Here is a 20,511-nt window from a genome sequence, read left to right as displayed (position 1 = left end):
GCGAGCCACAACCACTGAAGCCCGCGCACCTAGAGCCCGTGCTGCGCAACAAGAGAAGCCACCGCAATGAAAAGCCTGTGCACTGCAACGAAGGATAGTAGCCCCCGCTCGCCACTAGAGAAAGCCCGTACGCAGCAACGAAGAACCAATGCAGCCAAAAATAAATAAATTTAAAAAAAAATTTTTTTTAAGAAATACTGTGGCCTCACTGGCACCTGATACAGCATTTTCCTGTGTCTCATCAGCAACTTAAATGCCGCAGGCATTGCTGCTGTCAGAGATGTGATTTTTTAAAATGGTGAACAGCTCACGCTAAAACTCCAAACAAAACGAAGTGCAAGCTTTCCTCAATTTACAGAGTATTGACATCTCTGGAAAACGTCATGTACATGAAACGATGCAGAAAATTGTCTGGGTTTACATATAAAACAAAATTAGGTTCTAGGATCAGATAACTTTTACAAATAGTGGGCTTTTAAAAACGAGAGAAATGTCTGGGGCATTCGAAAGCTGAATTCAAGTTCAAGAAACATTCTTTCTTGGGCAGAATTTTCCTGGGCACTGTAGCACGTCTAGCATCTCTGGTCCCCACACACTGAATGCCAGCAGCGTGAACTCACCAAACTTTCCAAGTGCTGCCACTGAAAGTCACTGGTCTCAGTTTATCCGTCGACCTTGTGCTCTCTGCCCACTTTCTCTGAGCCTGGGGAAAGCCTACCCATGGCCATACCTCCCTGTAATACACTGCTTAGAGCTCCACAGGAGTGCCTAATAAAGGATAGTCAGATGGAGTTAAATGTCTGAGAGAATTTCCACTTTTAGCATGGTTGGAGTGTTGATTGCCACCACAATACCCCACAAAGACCGCTTTCACACGCCCCTCACATCACCCACTGTTGGCGGTGGGGGGTGGGGTGGCTGCTGGTTGCAACTCCTCCCTGCCTCTCCCACTGACCCTTGACAGAGCCGAAGCCTAAGAAAGTGATTAAGAGAAGATTTACTCTAGAGATTAAATGTCTCAGAGTATGTTACCATTTGGGGAAAGAAAGAAAGGAAAACCATGAAAAACTAATGTATCATACTTGCTTACATGTGCACAGACTGTCTCTGGGAAAATATCTAAGAAGCCGATGATGTGGGTTTATTTTCCCAGGAAAGCACCTGCATGGCAGGAGGACAGGGGTGAGAGGGAAACTTCCTTGACACTCGACCCTTTTGTACCTTTTGAATTTTGTATGGAGAGCTTGAAAATATAAATGAATAAAACCTGATCTTCGAAAGATGCAGTCCTTGGAAACCAGTTACTTACTTGGATATTGCCAAGTTGAGAAAGTGAGAGACTAGAGAAAGATAAGGCTGTAACAGACAGACAGAAAGCCAGAGTCCCCCATGCAGCCCAGGAAAAGGACGGCCGGAAGGAGGAATTTGTCAGCGTTTCTCCAGCACTTTCCAGAGGAACAAACCTCTGATTCTAGTACTTTCTCCCTTTGAACCTAACTGTAGAGAGGAGAAAAGAAAGCCATCACCAGGTTCTGTTCCATGATAAACAATCCCTTAAAATCCACCAACTTGGGCTTCCCTGGTGGCGCAGTGGTTGAGAATCTGCCTGCCGATGCAGGAGACACGGGTTCGTGCCCTGGTCCGGGAAGATCCCACATGCCGCGGAGCAACTAAGCCCGTGAGCCATGGCCGCTGAGCCTGCGCGTCCGGAGCCTGTGCTCCGCAACGGGAGAGGCCACAACAGTGAGAGGCCCGCATACCGCAAAAAAAAAAAAAAAAAAAAAAAAAAATCCACCAACTTTCCATTGTTTCCAAGCAGCCTGTTCGGACACAACTTCCACGGTTGATGTATTCACCTGTGAATCCGCCACGTCTCCCCTCCTCCCACACCTTCTCCAGGTGTGCTGCACGGAAAACTGCTCCCTGATCTTGGGCCGAATAGATCCCATTGGAAATGTAAGAAATAGCATTATGGCCTATAAATCATTTCTTTGTGAGTGCAGAGAGTAGGCCTCGATCCTCCGGGCCTGAATATCTGCCCAAGAATTGGCAAAAATAGATCTCTAACCTCATTCTCTGAACCATGGGGTGCTATCCAGTGGCCATCATGGGAAGTCCTAAGTTCTAGGGACAGTAGAGGTGGGGCCCAAGACCCTTGTCTCTCCTGGTATCAGTGAGCCCAGCAGAGACACCCGTCTTTATTATAGTTCTAGAAGCTGCAGTCACAGGCTTACAAAGCTGCATGTCCCTCTCCAACCACGCCTCTGCTTTTGATGGCTCCCCTTTCCTTATTTCACAGAACTAACCTGGGACTAGGTACCTGATGTGAGTGCTTAGTGATGTGCCTTAACTTATGTAATCCTCCCAATAACCCTTCAAGTTAGGTACCATATTATTATCATCATCTCCATTTTACAGAGAAAGAAACGGAGGCACAGAGACATTCAGGAACATGCATGAGGTGACACAGCAAATAAGTAGTGGAGACCAAGTGTGCCCCCAGATGGTCCCAAACCAAAGCCCGCTCTGTTACCTTCTGCTCCTCATTGCCTCCCAGGTCAGCGGCCCTTCTATCAGCAGCCCTTCTATGGCTCCCCACACGAGGGCGTCCAATGAAAAGCTTTCCTCCCTGCTGAGCCAAAGGGATGGGGTTGGAATGTACAGGGGCAATTCAGGCCACATGGCCTTCGGGTAGAACTAGAGCCCCATTCAATGTAATCGCTGTTTCACTGCTTCTCATCTTCTCCAGCTTATAGGGGGGACCTTAGCCCTCAGGAAAGGCTCCCTTATTTCCAGGGGAGACTGGTCAGTGCTCAGGGGTCCTCCCCCTGAATGCCTGTCTAGACCCCAGAGGGCGATGTTTCTCTAACAGCCTGACTGGCAGTACCAAAGCCAGGCCTCCAGACGGCGGCGTGCATGCTGGCCCTGGGGCCCCAGGCTTCCCTGGAATCCTCAGGGCAGGAGGCTGGGGGAGTCTCCCTCCCTTCACTGTGTCACCCGGGGGCCACTCAGCACCCAAGAAGCCTGGTATGGTGCCTCGGAGCCCCTCAAGTCAATGGCTTCTTCAGTCCGCCAGACTCCCTTCTCCCTGGGCTCAGACAAGGGGAACCAGGGCCAGAGTAGCATCCCTGGCCCCTCAGCCCCCATGCACACCTTATCTTTAGCCTGCTATGTCCTTATCCTCTGCCGGCCCCAATCCTCTTACAAAGTCCTAGCAGATTCCTTGCAGGATTCCCACTGACTGGTCAGCCAGGCCTGGACAGGGCTGGGTCACGGCTTCATCTAACTGCCCAGCACATGTGTGAGATGGACAAGCTCCCCTCCAGACAGCCCTCTACTGCTTTGAGACAGTGCACTTCCTTACAAAATCCAGTTTTAGCAAGAACCCTGAGAAGTCTGTTTAATGAGAATCTCCACCCTCGATATCTGACCAGGTTCCTCATTCTCCACCATCCCCCAAGTGATGTCTGATCACCCTGGCCTGTCTTTAGAGATGACTCTGTTAGGTCAGTTTAGCCAGAACCCCCCTTTCCGATGATGTCTCTTCGTGATTTTCCATCCACTGACACCACAGCCCTAGGCTCCTTGGCTATAAATCAACAGGACACAGTGGCACCCGGGTTTCTGATTTTTCCCAATCCCTTCCTCCGATTAAAATATAGCAGCCTAATGACAACAACTGTTACAATAAGGTGCTTGCCATTTGCAAAGCACTTTCTCCATGAGTAATACAACATGATGAAAGAGAAAGAGACGAATTATAAATCTCAGCAAGACCATGAGCAAATAATTTATCCTGTCTGAGCCTGTTTCTTCCTTGGTAAGATGAGAGAATCACAAGCCCCAACCTGGTTCTTGACATTGTAATGAAAGAATGTGCCGGAAAGCAGAACTGTCATTGGTTATGAGAACCAAATCACTGGAGCTCCAGATCCAAATCAGAATCTGCTACAGAAACAAGGGCTTCTGACTGGCCAATTTTAAAAAAATTCTATTTTCTGAAGGCATCATTTTTACTGGGAAAAATATAATTACACTGTTCAAGAAAAAAACTTAAGCAATGAGCTTAATCACACATAGTTCTACCATTAACACAACTTTTTGATTTTTATGGTTTACCTTCAGTGCATATATATATATATATATATATATATATATATATATATACACACCTGTTTTGGTTTACCTTCAACATTTAAACCTATCTTTTAAGAGTGTTTTAATCCTACTTAGGCAGTTTTTAAGCACATATGGTCCCAAGCAAATGAAAGAATCTCCAGGCACCAGAAACACTGAGGCATGAGCTGAAGTTAGAGGTCTGATTTTCAGACTTCTCCACCGAGGGGATCCCAGGATTGTGAGAGGAAGAGCAGGAGAATCAGGGCACCAAGGCCCGGTTCTGAGCTGGGTGCCCTCCCTCCTGCATATGGAGTCTGAACGGCCAAGAACCGGGAGTCGGCCCTGGGCCTGGCTGGGGGCATCTTTGTGGCACATCCTCAGCAGGGCTGCTGTGCTCAGGGAGCCCCAGGGGCGAGGGCGGGGCTGCGGAGCCTGTGCCCCGCCCCCCGGCATCTGGGAAAAGGAAGCGCAAAAAGGGAGAACCGGCCACAGTCACTGCACTCGTTTCCCATCTCGCTCTCAGGACTGAACGCAGCTGCAGGTGGGAGACCACCACAGAGGGGGAGCTTTCGGCCGCAGCCTAATAACACTGAGGTAACTTTAATTTCACTCTTCTACTCCTGGCGTGAGGAATGAACAGAGGCTGTCTTATTTTCCTCCAGGGGCAGCTGAGATATACTCCCTGGGTGTGAGATGTCCCTCCCCCTGTTCTAGCCAAGCTTTCCCTGGACTAAGGTGGGAACAGGTCTTAGTCTTAAAATTTGAGATTCTTGAAAAACCTGGGTAATGTCCTGGAGGTAATTTCCCTTGGTAAAGCCACTGGAGGAAGCCACTTTGCTCGGAGCCATACATGTGTCCATGGTCAACAGTATTTATAAATAGCCACTGGTTACAGGATGCGGCCTGGTCCCGTGGGGTGGGGTGGGGGGGCGGTCAAAGGAAGCAGAAGTTACCATGAGCCGACTGTCCCCCTCCGTCAGTGCACTGACCCCAAGATAGCTTCCCCTTCGGGGTTTAGCTTTACAGGAGGAAGACAGAGGCTAGAAGCCACGGACCCGCAAGAATCAAAACATCTTTCAGTTTGTCTAACTGGAACTTCGTTGTGCCGCCTTGCTTTAACTACCAAGGAATGTGAGCCCACGTTCTGTGTCTTTTAGGGGGAGGCCCCTGCCCTCTTCTCTGCGGCGGGCACCCCCCAGAGATAGGTCAGCGGATGCTGACTCACGCGCCCCTACTTCCCTGCCCTTTCGAAGCCCAGGCCTTTGTCTGAAATATGACACTGTAAAGATACTTTCCTACTTTGGGCGTAGAAGCTCTTCTCCCACGTACCTGCGAGGATTTGCTTTCCTTCTGAAAAGAATGGCTGACGTGTGCACCCGGCCTTTCTCCCCTAGGGTCTGGCAGTGGCCCCCATGGGGTCTGTGAACTCCCGAGGTCACAAGGCGGAAGCCCAGGTGGTGATGATAGGCCTGGACTTGGCCGGCAAGACCACGCTCCTGTACAAACTGAAGGGCCACCAGCTGGTGGAGACCCTGCCCACCGTGGGTTTCAACGTGGAGCCTCTCGAAGCCCCTGGGCACGTGTCTCTGACCCTCTGGGATGTTGGGGGGCAGAGCCAGCTCCGGGCCAGCTGGAAGGACTACCTGGAGGGCACGGACGTCCTCATGTACGTGCTGGACAGCACAGACGAGGCCCGCTTGCCTGAGGCGGTGGCTGAGCTCACCGAGGCCCTGGACGACCCCCATCTGGCCAGTGTGCCCCTCCTGGTGCTGGCCAACAAGCAGGAGGCCCCCCACGCCCTGCCGCTGCCTGAGATCAGAGACAGGCTGGGCTTGCACAGGTTCCAGGGGCACAGCTGGGAGCTGCAGGGCTGCAGCGCCCTTACCGGAGAGGGGCTTCCCGAGGCCCTGGAGAGCCTGAGGCGCCTCCTGAAATCCTGCAACCACTGTAACTCCAGGTGAGCACAGGGGGCAGGCTGTGGGGAGAGCCGGAAGCCTTGACCCAGGCAGAGCAGCCTGTCTTCTTTGCTCATGTGGATCGGAAGACCAGCTAATCCTGGAGAATCTCAAATTCAGTTTATCAAACAAGGGATTCCCCCTGCGCTCGGACAGCATATTTTCCTCTTGGGACTTATTGTCACTGGTGTTTGTGTTGAAAATCAACTATTCTTTGAATAATGATACTCTGAGGAAGAAAACATACCTCAGCATACTTTGTTTAGTAACTCATTACCACGTGTGAACTAAGCAATTGTAATAACAGAAAAAGTGGTTGCAGAATAATTAAGGCCTAAATTCACAGAGCGAAAGAGGTTTCAAAATCCAATCAGAATATCACCTGGGGGCTTCCCTGGTGGCGCAGTGGTTGAGAATCCGCCTGCCGATGCAGGGGACACGGGTTCGTGCCCCGGTCCGGGAAGATCCCACGTGCCGCGGAGCGGCTGGGCCCGTGAGCCATGGCCGCTGAGCCTGAGCGTCTGGAGCCTGTGCTCCACAACGGGAGAGGCCACAACAGTGAGGCCCGCATACCACAAAAAAAAAAAAAAAAAAAAAAAAAAGAATATCACCTGGACATGGGCATGATCTTATGAGTGATTTTCCCCGGTAGCTCCTGGGTATGTGCCACCATCACTCTGAGGGCACGGAGTCAGGGCCAGCAGGATGGAGTCTGCTTCTGCAGGATCTCGGGTTTAGAAGTTCAATGGGGCGCTCAGCCCTGGGCAGAGGCCGGGAGTTCAGGCCTTCCAAAATTGATCCTCTTTTTTGACCCTGATTAACCCTTCTCCAACTTTTTGTTATCCTGTACTGGTCTTTCTCTAAAACCCTTCATTGTTTTCTTTCTGTTTTCCTTCTTCTTCTCTCTCCTTCAAGCACATAGGTTTCCTTGAAGATCAGATTAATCAATTATTTCATTCATTTATTTAATCACTTAATCAAAAAATATGCTGAGTATTGAATCTGTGGCAAAAGGCAATAAGCTTTAGATATGAAGCTGGACCTCCAGGTGGCAGGTGTGAATTTTGAAGATATGTATAACAGCAATGAACCTCTCACTATTAACAGTGAAAGAGAAAGTCGAAGCGTTTTCAGGTGACATTACCTAAGATCCATGAAGCTCCTGAAACTATTTGCAAAATGTTACGCTTTGGGCCATTTTGGGGGGAAGAAGATCCATAACTTTTGTCAGACTTTCAAAGGTACCTGTGACTCCCTAAGATAAGAATCACTGATCTGGTCTTATACCTCATTCGACCCAGGAATACTTTCTATACTTTTTAATGGCAAGTGACTCCCATTTGGTACCTATTCTCATGTCAAACAACTCTAAATTTTGGATATTCCTTCCCATCCTGGGCTACCATCAGCCTCCTTAGAACTCCTGATGGTGGTTCTGCCCTCTCTGGAGTGACCCAATCACTCCAGCATCTGAGAGGTCCCTCTACCCAAGGGGTAGAGTGAGGCCACATCTCCTGTTCCCGTACAGGTGCTATGACTGCAGCCTGGTCCCTAGAGCCTAAATTTGGCCCCTCTAAGATCCCCCTGGATTCCAGGCTTCACTCAACTGCTTCAGCTGTGGTTTCCCGCTTCAACTGGTTTCTGCCACTTGAGGATTTCCTTTTTTTTTTTTTTTTTTTTGCACAAGGGCAGCCTCCATTAAAACAATTATTTTTTATTATAGTTTACCCAACACTTACATCAAGTTAGGTGTGCCTAGTGCTTTCCACCACGTGTCAATCAATTTGTTTCAAGACTTTCTATGTTAGACACAGAAAAGGGCAAAGATGCAAAGACAAAGGAGACTCCAGCCTCATGGTCCTCTAGATGGGGAAGCAGGAGGACATGACTCCCATAAAAAAGGAGAGGTTGAGAGTTTACTGTTTACTGATCACGTACTGTGGGCTGGTTCCGTGCTCAGTGCTCTACAGAGATTATCTCTAATTCTCCCAACTCTGCCAAGTAGGGATCATTCCCATTTTATGTAATTAGACACTGAGGCTCAGAGAGGTTGTGACTTGCCCGAGGCACTGCTCTTAAGTGACATTTCTAGAATTCGAAACCAGATACTCTAGCCCTGATGATGCCTGCATTTTTCCACGACATCACGCTTCTAGAAGGTTTAAGCCAAGGTTGACCTTCAGTAGGCAGATGAGATGGGAGAGCAGCCTAGTCAGAGGGAAGAGACTGCTTGGAGGCATGAGGGAGGGTGTAGGAAGGACAAACAAACCAGAAAGGCTAAAACACGAGGTTGGGGTGAGGGGTGGGATGTATTATAACAGGAAACAAAACTGGAAAGAAAGTTGAGCTCCAAATTAAGGAAGGCTTAGGCTTTCATAATCAGGAGTTTGTCTCAGAGAAGTGAAACCACCTGGCTTTCATTTAAGAGGCTAATTCAGTGGCAGTGTGGAGGTGAAATAGAGAGAAGGGGGGACACTGGGGACGGAAAAGTGGGCAGCCCAGCTAGACGCCCATCACGGTCACAGAGGAGAGGAGAGGAAGACAAGAACATCGAGAGCCATTCTTAAGACAAAAGGCTGAGAAAGGAAGAACTTGAAGGTGCTCAAGATTTTGAGTCTGCATGGCAGGCGGGATTGGAATGAACTGAGAAGGTGGACACGGGAGGGGCTGGTTGGGAAGGGGCTAGAACCGCTGGACCCTGCTTTTGGAATGCTGCGTCTGAATGTGTTTATAGCTCTTTTCAGACTGTTCCGTTATCTGCAGAGTTTGAAGCACTGAGGACCCTCTGGAGGCATCTGCTGCTTTCTGCTCATGGAGACTCATTTCCTCACATGATTTGTCATTTTTTATTGTGAGCTCATCTTCAGTAGGATTTGTTTTTCCTGTGTGACTCCCCTGTGCTCTGGGCTGTGACAGTTTTTACACAGAGTGGTTTCACACATTAGCGTCTACCAGGATCCTGGAGGTTTCAATTGTTTTAGACCAAATATTATGTTAGTTTCTCTGCTTGGGGCTCACGGACCTCACAGGTAGCAGGAATTTGAACTCTGTGCTCATTCATGGCACAGGCCCCAGGGATTCCGTTTCTGACAGGCAACTGTTTTTCTTTGCACTCCCAAGATAGACCGTTTGCTTTGGCATGCATGGCTGAGCTGGCGGTCATAATCTTCCAATCCCTTTTTAAGAAAGGGGTGCCACTTCAATGCTCTTGCTTTTCTGCTGAGCTCAGATCAAAATTTTCTCTCCTCCAAGCAAGAGTGAGGCCACATCTCCTGTTCCCGTACAGGTGCTATGACCGCAGCCTGGTCCCTAGAACCTAAATTTGGCCCCTCTAAGATCCCCTTGGACTCCAGGCTTCACTCAACTGCTTCAGCTGTGGTTTCCCTCTTCAACTGGTTTCTGCCACTTGAGGATTTTTTTTTTTTTTTTTTTTGCTCAAGGGCAGCCTACATTAAAACAATTTTTTTGGATTATAGTTTACCCAACACTTATGACTCCATAGTGGAAAAGGGTCCATCTGCCATGTCACTAGGCGTCTGCCAGGGTCCCTGGGAAAGGCTGAGCCCACAGAGGTGGCCAGAGAGAACAGACACAGGGCCCAGAGCCAGTGCCGGGGAGGAGGTGAGGATGCTCCATGGCACACAGGCAGTGGCCTGGCTTTGCCCTCTCCAGTTCTTCCATCCTTCCTTCTCCCATTCCAGTAATGCTGGCTCTGGAAGGAGGGTGAAATCCCATCCTCTTTCCGAAACTTCCCCGAAGACCATGGCGTAGCCGGCCTTGCCAGCTGGGAGCAAAGTGGCAACAGGACAAAGCTGGCCCATGGGACTGGGAATTCCACCCCATGGCCACTGCCGACTGGAGGGGAGGGCGGTTGGGGGCCAGTGGGGTAGCCCCAGCCCTCGCCTCCCCACCCAAGGCAAGCCAGAGCCCGCGGGACACGGTGGGGCAGACGGAGGGGCTTACCTCCTGCTCTTCTGCTCAGAGAGAAACAAACACATTTGTACGTATACAGGTACTTCCATCACAGAGCTACGGCATAGGGAAGCTTCGGAAGAAACAAATCGTGCATTCTGTTTTATTTTGTTTTTTAAAAGGTGCTCTCCTGGGCTTCCCTGGTGGCGCAGTGGTTGAGAGTCCGTCTGACGATTCAGGGGACACGGGTTCGTGCCCCGGTCCGGGAAGATCCCACATGCTGCGGAGCGGCTGGGCCCGTGAGCCATGGCCGCTGAGCCTGCGCATCCGGAGCCTGTGCTCCGCAACGGGAGAGGCCACAACAGTGAGAGGCCCGCGTACCGCAAAAAAAAAAAAAAAAAAAAAGGTGCTCTCCTTATGAGGGGTATTTTGCGTGTTCCAATTCACCCACACCTTTCAGCTCCATCAGCCTCCCGTTAACCCACGAGCAGGAGTGAGGAGGTGCACGAGCAGATGTGGCTGAAAAGCACGAATCTATGTCCTCCTTATATATAAAGGAATCCGTTTTTTTTTTCTCCACAAACACTGTATAGAGTGAGATTTGCTCCACGTTGGAGAGCTGATTATCCCTTTGAATATGGCTTGAGTTTCTCCCTTTCTGACTCATTGATTCTGAAGATGTTCCTCCTTCCCCTCTTGGATAGAAGCAATCCTTTGGTGAAAGTAAGAACTGCAGGAGTTGGGTTTCAGTTTGGTCCTGCTGAGTTTTGGGTTTCAGCTGTCCATCCTCACAGATTTCCACACTCACCTCCTCCCGCTGGAGCTGGGGGCAGCTGTGTCCTTTAAAGTGGGCCCGGCCCCCATCCTCAGCACGTGGTGAACTGGGACCTTGCCTTCCTTCTCGTTCTCCAGGTTTTTATTTTTAACTAATTAATTTATTTTTGGCTGCATTGGGTCTTCATTGCTGCGTGCGAGCTTTCTCTAGTTGCAGGGAGCATGGGCTTCTCATTGCGGTGGCTTCTCGTCGTGGAGCACAGGCTCTAGGCATGCACACGCTTCAGTAGTTGTGGCTCACGGTCTCAGTAGTTGTGGCTCACGGGCTCTAGAGCACAGGCTCAGTAGTTGTGGCGCACGGGCTTAGTTGCTCTGTGGTATGTGGGATCTTCCCGGACCACGGATCGAACCCATGTCCCCTGCACTGGCAGGCGGATTCTTAACCACTGCGCCACCAGGGAAGTCCTCATCCTCCGGGCAGATTTTAGAATGCACAACACCTCAAGCGTCTTGGCTTCACCTCACAAAAGACTCATACTTTCCCCAGAACCCACCTGATGCAACTCGACACCAGCGGGGTACTGCTCCCTTCCAGAAGCCCCAGCCCCGAAGACGGACAGAGGCAAGGCAGTCGAGCAATGAGATTGTCCAGGCTGTGCCTCTTGCCGCAGAGCCTGGGTCAAGGTGGGAGAGTCCCTGCGTAAGCGGGAGGTGGGGATCCCATTCCTGCCACTTCTTGGGCCTGAAAGGGCAAATACAGATGAAAAATAAGAAGCTTAGCTCTCCCTGTGGAAAATAAGATAAGATGCTTCTCCTTCCTCCCTCTTTTTAGAGCATTCACTTGTTAGAAAATAACTCTAAGTTCTTTTCTCTGTCTCTTTGAAAGGTATGTAAACTTTTAAAAAAGCTAACTCAGACTCCTGCCAGCTTTAGGACTGTCTTTCTCAAGGACCAGGGAGCCGTCCCTTTGAAATGCCATCATCAAGGGAGATAGGGCCCTTCTCCCGTCTCTGTGGGAGGGTGGGAGCCTTGCTCCTTGTTGCAAAACTACCTCCTGTCATAAAGATAGGAGAAGTTGGTTTTTCCTTAGGTTAAAGCCAATTAGGTAACACAGATGGTGACCCCAATTACCAGGCAAGTCCAGGATGAGCTTGGTGTGACAAATGGCACCTTCACGTCCTGCGAGGTGAGGACTGGTTATTATCGTGTGGGTAAGGGCCTGTGTCTGCCTGCCTGTACAAAGGGCTGAGATTCCTCTCTGTCTTTGCAGTCTCTTAGCTGATCGCATTCTGGTTTGATGCTTATTCAATAATAAAACTGTTTTCTTTCTCTCCTACCTTTGTGGAGAAGGTTTGCTGGCCTGGCAGGTTTGTTTTTAATTCTCTTTTCCTAAGAGATCCCATTGGCCTGGCTCTGTGAGCTCCTGACTGCACCCATTATTAGTAACAAGACATGGGTGAAGAGTGATCACCTTGAATGCCTCCTAGAAGGTTTTGGAGGGCACTTGATTAGGAATGATACCCGTGGCACTCCCCTCCCACAGGATTATGGAAACCTGTGATCAGAATCCTGTGATTGTCTCTGAACTCACCGACAGAAGCGTTTCTCAGTGCACCGAAGTGTTACCCCCGCACCCCCTTCCCCCATGGCTCGTAAAAGCAGTGGCTCAGGAAAAACAAAATGATTTTAGAAAGGAAAAAAGGAGTCTTTTATTTTTACCTCATTGTCTTGATTTCCACTCCTCTGATATATTCACCCCCAAGGAAATTTGGCTATGGAAAAGTATTTAACGATTTTCCATGAGAAATGGCATTGTTCTGCCTCAGATTTCAAGCTAAAAACCTAATAATGAATCCTTCTCCCTCACCCTGGTCCCCTCCAGCAACCTGGGACCCATGGGCATTTTTGTAGCTTACTTCAAGCATGAAATTACAAACCTAAACTAATTAATTCTCATAAAAGCACTTCCAATTCTTCCAATAAAAGGAGACATCGTTATTAAACATTATCTCCGGATTATGAACATGACACCATATCATTTTTGCAATTTTTATTCTACCTTTTTTTGTATTCCACAAACTTCAATTTCGCATGGCACTGAGCGTTGGCTTAGCCTGGAGGAGAAATATAAAGGATTCAAAGAAACATATATAAGGATTTTCAGGGTTATGAAAATTCTTCCATGAGAGAATTGCTACCGAGATGGAGATGCAACCCCATCCTCTGCTCAAGTTGGTGCCGTCTAAACGCACTTGGCTTGTGCCCACTGGCTTCGAGTCTGGCCTTGAAGTCAGTCAGAACGGACTAGAACAGGAGCTCTATAACTCACCAACTGGGCAAATTATTTCACCCAACTACGCCACAGCCGCCTCATCTACAGAATGGGAGTGATAATAGGAGGTACCTCGCAAAGTTCTGATGAGAATTCAGCAAGATAATGTGTTCATCAGGGCAACTTGTATCTCTTGAGCACCTACTATGCGCAAAACACTGAGCAACGTGCAAGAGCTACAAGGATGGAGGAGATACAGGCACTGTCCCTGCCCTCGACATACAGTCTCGCTTTCAACAAGGCACAGTGGTTGATACTGTCACACTGAAGCACGCTACAAATGCAAACGAAGCAGAGTTCTGGGGGCCCAGGCTTTTCTTGCAGATCTCTCTCCCACCCTCAGAATTCTCCAGACTCAGACTTGTTCTGGAGCGAAGAGGGGGCCAGGGCTGGTGGAAGGATACAGGGGTTAGCGGTGCAGAGCTCTAGACTGCTCTTCTGACGTCTGAACTCTGGACACTTAGGCTCTACCCTCTTCCCTACCACTTCTATTTAACATCCCTGTTCTAGAGCTTCTCCCCCGTCCTTTCCACACCAAGGCACGTTTAATCCGAGTAGCCAAAGCCCAGAATTAGTATCTCTTCCATGCACTTCAAATGCACCCTCCCCTTGCAAAGGCTGGTGGACTGAATAGACAGACAGGAATGATTTGAGAAGATGGGGGGTTGAATTCCACCCTCAATTCTATTCCTCTCTGAAATTCAACAGTTACAGATTCATCCCTTGGACTTCGGTTTTTCAAAGAAAATATCCCTAGAAGAAAGGTAGCAGGGATCGTTATTGGCATTGTAATGTGAATGAATTGTCAAGGTCTTTTCAGAAGAGGTTGTGTAAGGGAAGCAAAGCTCAATGTTGAGAATGGCTGAAAGAAGTATAGGAGGTGGGGGAACTTCCCTAGAGGTCCAGTTGTTCAGACTCTGCGCTCCCAGTGCAGGGGGCATGGGTTCCATCCCTGATGAGGGAAATGAGATCCCACGTGCCTTGTGATGCAGCTAAAAGAAAAAAAAAGTGTGGTTGAGGAGCCGGGAGCTGCCAGAAAGGAATGAACCAGACTTCACAGATCGCCTGACGCTGGATGAACGTGGCAGCCCCCCCCTCACTGTACACACAGCAAGGACCTACTGTACGCAGAAAGAAGGCCCAGGAGGGAGGGTCTAGGTGTGTGGACCACCATCTTCTCAGGCACTTGGAAAAGGTGGCCTCGAGCCAGGGAGTGCAGAACTAGGGGGCTGGGCCAGGAGCACCCCTTTAGGCTGAGAGTGGGCAGAGAATCATCTGGCCTCTTCTTCCTCCCACCCTCTCGTCTCAGTCCAGTGTCTCTCTCAGTGGTTGCCTTCCCAGGGCACGGAACAGAGCAGGCAGGTTTGCAGAATGGAAAATGCAAATAAGCAGCCCAAGCTCTTTATTACCGTTCAGTAGAAAGCGCTCAAGTCCAAGGGATGACCAGCCAGAAGGTGGCTTCAGATTTAACTGGAGAAGCCACTGTCCCTCAAAGGTATCCTGCACTTCGAGTGGGGCTTCTGAGTGTAAAACGGCAATGTCATGACCCAGGCAGAAGAGGATCACAAAACTCCGTGGGCCTAACCCTACCTGGGGAGGAATTCTTTCTTTTAAACCAGCATTCCGAACTATTCAAGCACGTCATTTGCAAAGGTGCCCCCTTCTACCACTGTGAAGACAGGATCAAGTTCTCTGGGTCGATCGGGTGATCCCTAGGGATCAAGAGCTCTGGGCGGTGGGGCGAGAAGCCTGCTGGCTCTTTGGTGCTGACACAGCCACGGGCCACAGCTTCCTACACAAGCTTCAGGGTGGCTCCACCACAAACCCCTCCTTTCCCTCTGCCAGTGATGGTGACTCAGGAGATTCCGGAAAGGAGCTCATGGAACACTCAACCAGCAGGTTTATCCTGAGGTGCTTCTCAGCATTTTCTAGATAGAACATCAGGAGCTGGTTCCAGATCTGACTAAGAAGCCTGGCGTTCACTCCCCTGGCTCTGCCTGCAACACTGTGAGTTCAGGCTGGGATATGATGAACGTACTGAAGGGGGGGCTGTAGCAGAGACAAAGAAAGCAAGCAAGCTGTTGAGACTTGTGGTTTAATGTTGTGAAATGCACACATACATGTAACTCTACTATCTCCCCAAACCTGACTGGAGGGACAGTAAAGGGATTTTTTTTTTTTTAAGGCCAAACCCCACAAGGAAAAAGAAAGCCGAAGTGCATATAGCAGGCTTGAGATAGCACTAAAATTACAGAAGATGCAAAGAGACGTCACAGACCAGAGAAAGTAGAAACCTAAGTTGGTGGGGGCTGGGAGGTGTGTGTGTGTGTGTGTGTGTGTGTGTGTGTGTGTGTGTGTGTGTGTGTGTTTAGTCAAAGGACTTAACTCTGTACTGGGCACTGGTCTAAATGTTCAAGGTGTATTAACTTACAGAATCCCCCAACAATGTGAACCTTTGTAACCTGATTTGGGGAATGAGGCATAGAGAAGTTAAATAACTTGTCCCAGGTCACACAGCAGAATGTGAACCTCTGCAGGGCTGTGGCCCACGAACCATGCTCTACACAGCCTCGCCGTGATTAGCAAGCCCTTCTGACCCAAACCCCAGGGGATCTCAGGACTTGGGATATCAAGGAGCAACAAAGTGGGGCAGGAAACAGAACTGGTGGAAAGTCTGTATGAAGAGACATACTCTCAGGCTCCTTCCCCTGTTTCACTCAGCCCAGGCAACTGCCCCCCTGCTCCCTGGTAGGACACCTTCAGTTTATTCTCTGGAGGCATTACCCAGTTGAGCATGGGATGAGACGTCCATGAAAAAATTCCGTTAAAGTTTGTGAACTGACTGGAGAGACTGCCTGGACCCCTTCTCCATTCAACTCGCAGGGGCTGGCCGTGAGGTTTACACACCGAGGCAGGGACTGGGAGCCCCTCTCCGGGAACTGACTGGCTGGAGAGAAGACACGCAACACTGACATTTGAAGGTCTCTGGATGAAACAGTTGGCTCACCAGTTGAAGAGCCCTTCCTGCCCGTGAACCAGGACTCACACAAACTTCTAGCAGCTTTTTGGTATCTCCCTCTTTCCTCCACCTACACTTTTATCATGGAAAAATGTAAACATATAGAAAAAATTTAAAAATACTATAATGAACACCCATATACCCACCTCTTAAGTTCTACAATTGTTAATATTTTAACATATATGCTTTATCTTTAGATACAGGTGTACATACATTATTTTCTGAACCATTTGAAAATGACGGCAGACATTATGATATTTCATCTCTACATATTTCAGTATCTCTATTCAAAGAATAAGGATCTTACATAACCCAAATGCATCACACCTAAGAAAATTTAAAATAGCTTCCAAATATATTCTAATATTCAATTCATTTCAAATTCAAAATCCATTCAATCCAATCAAATTTCCCCCACTGTCCCTAGAATCTCATTGCATTTGGTTTCTGTGTCTCTTTATTCTCCTTCCTAGAACAGTCCCCTTTCCTTTCGTTTGCCCCACAATGGTGACTTTTTGAAGGGACCAGGCCATTAACTGAAGAAGTGTCTCACAGCTGATTTGTCTGATTGGGTCTTGTGTCATTGAACTTGTCCCCATATCTCTTGTAAATCCTGTCAAGTGGAAGTTAGATCTAAAAGTGTGATTAGATTCAGATCAGATGTTTTTGGTAAGACACATAGGTGACATTCTCTACTTCATGCTGCATCTCATCAGGAGACAACGTCTGCTTATCTCACTAGTGGGGAAGCAAAGCTCCAGCTCTTGGTAAAGGCAGTGGCTGCTAGATCACTCCAATGTGAAGGGACCTTGGGTAATACCTGACACAGTGTGAATATCCTGCTCAACGCCTTGCAGGAGCAGACAATAAAGGATGACAGGACATCTGAGAAAAAGTCTCCAACATAAGAGAGAGAGACAAAAACAAGCAGGAAAAAAACAACTCAGAGGAAAGAGTGATCACTGCAGGAAGCAAAAGAAAACTTCCCCCAAATGGCAAATCTCCTTAGAAATAAGAGAAGATATCACAGCCATGAAGCAAGATGGCTATAAAAAATATTTAGAAAGCAAGAAAGAGCTCTTGGAAAGCTCCACTGAAAAATCCAGTACAAAGTTGGAAGATAAAGTAGAAACAAAAATCTCCTAAAAAGTAGAATAAAAAGAGTAAGGATGAAAAATTGGAAATTAAAACATAAGAAAACTAGAGCATTAGTCCAAAAGTTTTGCATCAGAATAATGGGTATCCCACAAAAAAAAAAAAAAGAAGAAGGAAAAAGTAGAGGGCGTGAATTATCAGATAAGTAAATAAAATATAAGCATTTCCCAAGACACATGAGTTTCCAGCTTGAAAGGGTCTATGGAGTGCCCAATACAAATGCAGGTTATAAAGATAAACAAAAAAGCACAATATTGTAAAATTTCAGAACATCCTAAAAAAGAAAAATGGGTCACTATGAAAGGTCAAGAATCAGGATACTGTTAAACTTCTTAATAGTAATACTGAAACCCAAAGGATAACGGAGCAAAGCCTTCAAAATTCAGAGGGTAATCTGAACAATAAAATTGTACTATAAACTCTAGAATAAAATAAATATCTATGAGTCCATGTTGATACAAGTAAATAAATGAATGACTAAGTACATGGAGGAGAAGGGACAGCTCTATCTTACAAAAGAATTTCATTAATAAATGTAAAAGAAATGAGGGAAATAGAAAATTATCATTAAGAACATCACAGCAGGGCTTCCCTGGTGGCGCAGTGGTTGAGAATCCGCCTGCCGATGCAGGAGACACGGGTTCGTGCCCTGGTCCGGGAAGATCCCACATGCCGCGGAGCAACTAAGCCCGTGAGCCATGGCCGCTGAGCCTGTGCGTCCGGAGCCTGTGCTCCGCAACGGGAGAGGCCACAACAGTGAGAGGCCCGCATACCGCAAAAAAAAAAAAAAAAAAGAACATCACAGCAATAATTGTAGGCAAGATTCACCAATGGATGCTAAAATTTGTAGGTGAAAGTTTGAGGATAAACAAGATATTTGCATAGTCTTAAATTACGTCTACCAATATATTTACTAATTATAAAAGGAAAAGCAGTAACTTGACAGTGAGAAGCCTGACATAAACCACTTAGCCAAGTGATCAAGATGAATAGCCTGAGTCGTACACAGCACCATCGTGTACCCCGATAGGATGCACTCAGATGGGCACATCACCTCTGGTATTCTTGCCCCAAATCCATAACCTCAATTTAATCATGAGAAACTATCAGACAAATCCAAACTGAGGGACAGTGTACAAAATAATTGACCGGTATTCTTCAAAATTGTTAAGATCATGAAAGACAAAGACAGACTGAGGATGTGGTCTAGATGTAGGAGACTAAGAAGATTCAGCAGCTAAATATAATGTGAGATCCTGGATTGGATCTTGGAAAAGTAAAACGACATTACTGGAAAAATTGGTGAGATCCAAAGTCTGTCACTTTGTTAACAGTAGTGTACCAACGTTAATTACTTAGTTGCTTTTTTTTTTTTTTTTGGATGTTGTGCCCTGAGAAGTGCATCAGAGTTAACTTCTTTTCTTTCCTTTTCTTAAGTTAATTTCTTAATTTTGATCACTGTACTACAGCTATGTAAGATGTTACCATTAGGGGAAGCTGGGTAAAGGCACTAGATAGAGCTCTGTAATGTTTTCGGAACTTTTCTGTAAGCCTAAAATTATTTCAAAGTGAAAAGTTAAAACATTCCGAGGGAAAATTATTTCCAACATAGAATTTTACACCCTATCTAGCTATCAATCGTGAAGTCAGAATAGTGACATTTTCAGACAAACGAGAACACATGTTTTCTTTTATCAGAAGGCTACTGGTAGTCAGGCTCCCTCAAGAGAATAAACCAAAATGAAGACCTGGGATGTGGGCAACGTGGAATTCGCCACCAGAGGGAAGCAAAGGAGTTTTCAGAACAACATTCCCAGAAGGATGTCTCAAACAAACCAAAAAACCCAATAGTTTACCTTATCTGTTTGATTGTATCAGTGAAATTTTCAGTGTTGACAGTCTAGCGTTGTATTTTTTATTTATTATTTACTTTTGGCTGTGTTGGGTCTTCACTGCTGCACGCGGGCTTTCTCTAGTTGTGGTGAGCGGGGGCTACTCTTCGTTGCAGTGTGCGGGCTTCTCATTGCAGGGGCTTCTCTTGTTGTGGAGCACGGGCTTTAGGCGCACCGGCTTCAGTAGTTGTGGCACATGGCCTCTGTAGTTGTGGCTCGCGGGCTCAGTTGCTCTGCAGCATGTGGGATCTTCCCGGACTAGGGCTCGAACCTGTGTCCCCTGCACTGGCAGGCGGATTCTTAACCACTGTGCCACCAGGGGAGTCCCTCTAGGGTTGTATTATTGGTAAGTATGTAGAAAACCAAGCGAACGGACCCAAAAAAAAGAAAAAAAGCTCCTAGGGAAATGAAAGTTGCACTTTTTGTAATCATAGTATACTAAATGGCTCAGTTGTGAAAATTTTTTACGTAAGTCATAATAATATAAATACTAAAATATTCACTTATCCAAGATATCTATATTGGGAAGATGCGGGGAAGGGAAATATATGTGTGTGGGTAGAGAATGGGGGAGAATGTAAGAGAGTTAAATTCTCATTTTCCAAGGTAGGAAGAGAATAGATAATGTCTAAGGTTGAAAAATCAAGAAACGGCAACACAAATTTGGAAAATAAAATGTAGGGAAAATATAAGAAGGTACAGCTAAAACAGTTGTTTCTGGGGAGAAGTAGTCAGGGCTTAGTAGTGATGAGCAGGAGACTGCTGTTTTCCATTATAAGCCTCTGTTTTTATTTCACTTCTTAAACTAGATACCTGTGTGATTTTTATTAAAATAAAAACTAGGGACTTACCTGGTGGCGCAGTGGCTAAGAATCCGCCTGCCAGTGCAGGGGACACAGGTTCGATCCCTGGTCCAGGAGGATCCCACATGCCGCAGAGCAACTAAGCCCGTGCACCACAACTACTGAGCCTGCGCTCTAAAGCCCACGAGCCACAACTACTGAAGCTCGTGCGCCTAGGGCCTGTGCTCTGCAACCAGAGAAGCCACTGCAATGAGAAGCCCGTGCACCACAACGAGAGTAGCCCCTGCTCGCCACAACTAGAGAAAGCCCGCGTGCAGCAACGAAGACCCAACGCAGACAAAAATAAATAAATTTAAAAAAATAAAATAAATAAAAACTACATTTAAAAAAATAAATAAATAAGGCAAGAGCAACCAGGACATCACGGGTAACCTTGCTTACCCAATGGTTAATTTAAGTGTATAAACCCAACTAACTGGAGGCTCGAGTCAGGGTCTCCACCTTGCCTATTTGGTATTCCTTCCTGCTCTGATTTTGGGTAAAGCTGGTT

General features: G+C 47.4%; 2 protein-coding genes across 10 annotated transcripts in view; one reads left to right on the top strand and one right to left on the bottom strand.

Annotated features, from left to right (window-relative positions):
* Positions 1–20,511, bottom strand: part of EBPL (EBP like) — a 66,353-nt gene that overhangs the window by 6,001 nt on the left and 39,841 nt on the right. The window contains exons 4-5 of one of the 6 annotated variants that reach the window (XM_067016306.1): positions 15,850–16,039; positions 12,819–12,874 (exon numbers count right to left, since the gene is read on the bottom strand). The exons of 3 other annotated variants lie outside the window; for them this stretch is intronic. In XM_067016306.1, coding sequence (XP_066872407.1) covers positions 12,842–12,874; positions 15,850–16,039 — 223 coding nt within the window. In that variant the 3' untranslated portion in view covers positions 12,819–12,841. Of the gene's footprint in view, positions 1–12,818; positions 12,875–15,849; positions 16,040–16,074; positions 16,187–20,511 lie in introns of those variants that run through there. 2 more of the 6 variants (XM_067016309.1, XR_010837137.1) reach the window with 2 other exon arrangements.
* On the top strand, positions 4,601–12,088 carry ARL11 (ADP ribosylation factor like GTPase 11). 4 transcript variants are annotated; one of them, XM_067016441.1, is made up of 3 exons: positions 4,601–4,713; positions 5,514–6,076; positions 11,308–12,088. In XM_067016441.1, exons 2-3 carry the CDS (start codon positions 5,532–5,534, stop codon positions 11,462–11,464), a joined length of 702 nt encoding a protein of 233 aa, XP_066872542.1. In that variant the 5' UTR covers positions 4,601–4,713; positions 5,514–5,531; the 3' UTR covers positions 11,465–12,088. The 4 variants fall into 4 exon arrangements, with proteins under 4 accessions (XP_066872542.1, XP_058897692.1, XP_058897693.2 ...); XM_059041709.2 differs by having other exon boundaries at positions 10,169–11,391; XM_059041710.2 differs by lacking the exon at positions 11,308–12,088 and having other exon boundaries at positions 5,514–6,318.

This window comes from Kogia breviceps, chromosome 16, assembly GCF_026419965.1.
Source record: "Kogia breviceps isolate mKogBre1 chromosome 16, mKogBre1 haplotype 1, whole genome shotgun sequence".
Taxonomy (NCBI): Eukaryota; Metazoa; Chordata; class Mammalia; order Artiodactyla; family Physeteridae; genus Kogia; species Kogia breviceps.
The sequence above is the reverse complement of the archived record's forward strand: the minus strand, read 5'-3'. Positions and strand labels throughout refer to the sequence as shown.

Coding starts and splice junctions, on each gene's coding strand:
- ARL11 (XM_067016441.1), top strand. CDS start 5,532: ATGGGGTCTGTGAACTCCCGAGGTCACAAGGCGGAAGCCCAGGTGGTG. Junction 6,077..11,307: donor TGCAACCACTGTAACTCCAG/GTGAGCACAGGG, acceptor TACTTTCCCCAG/AACCCACCTGATGCAACTCG.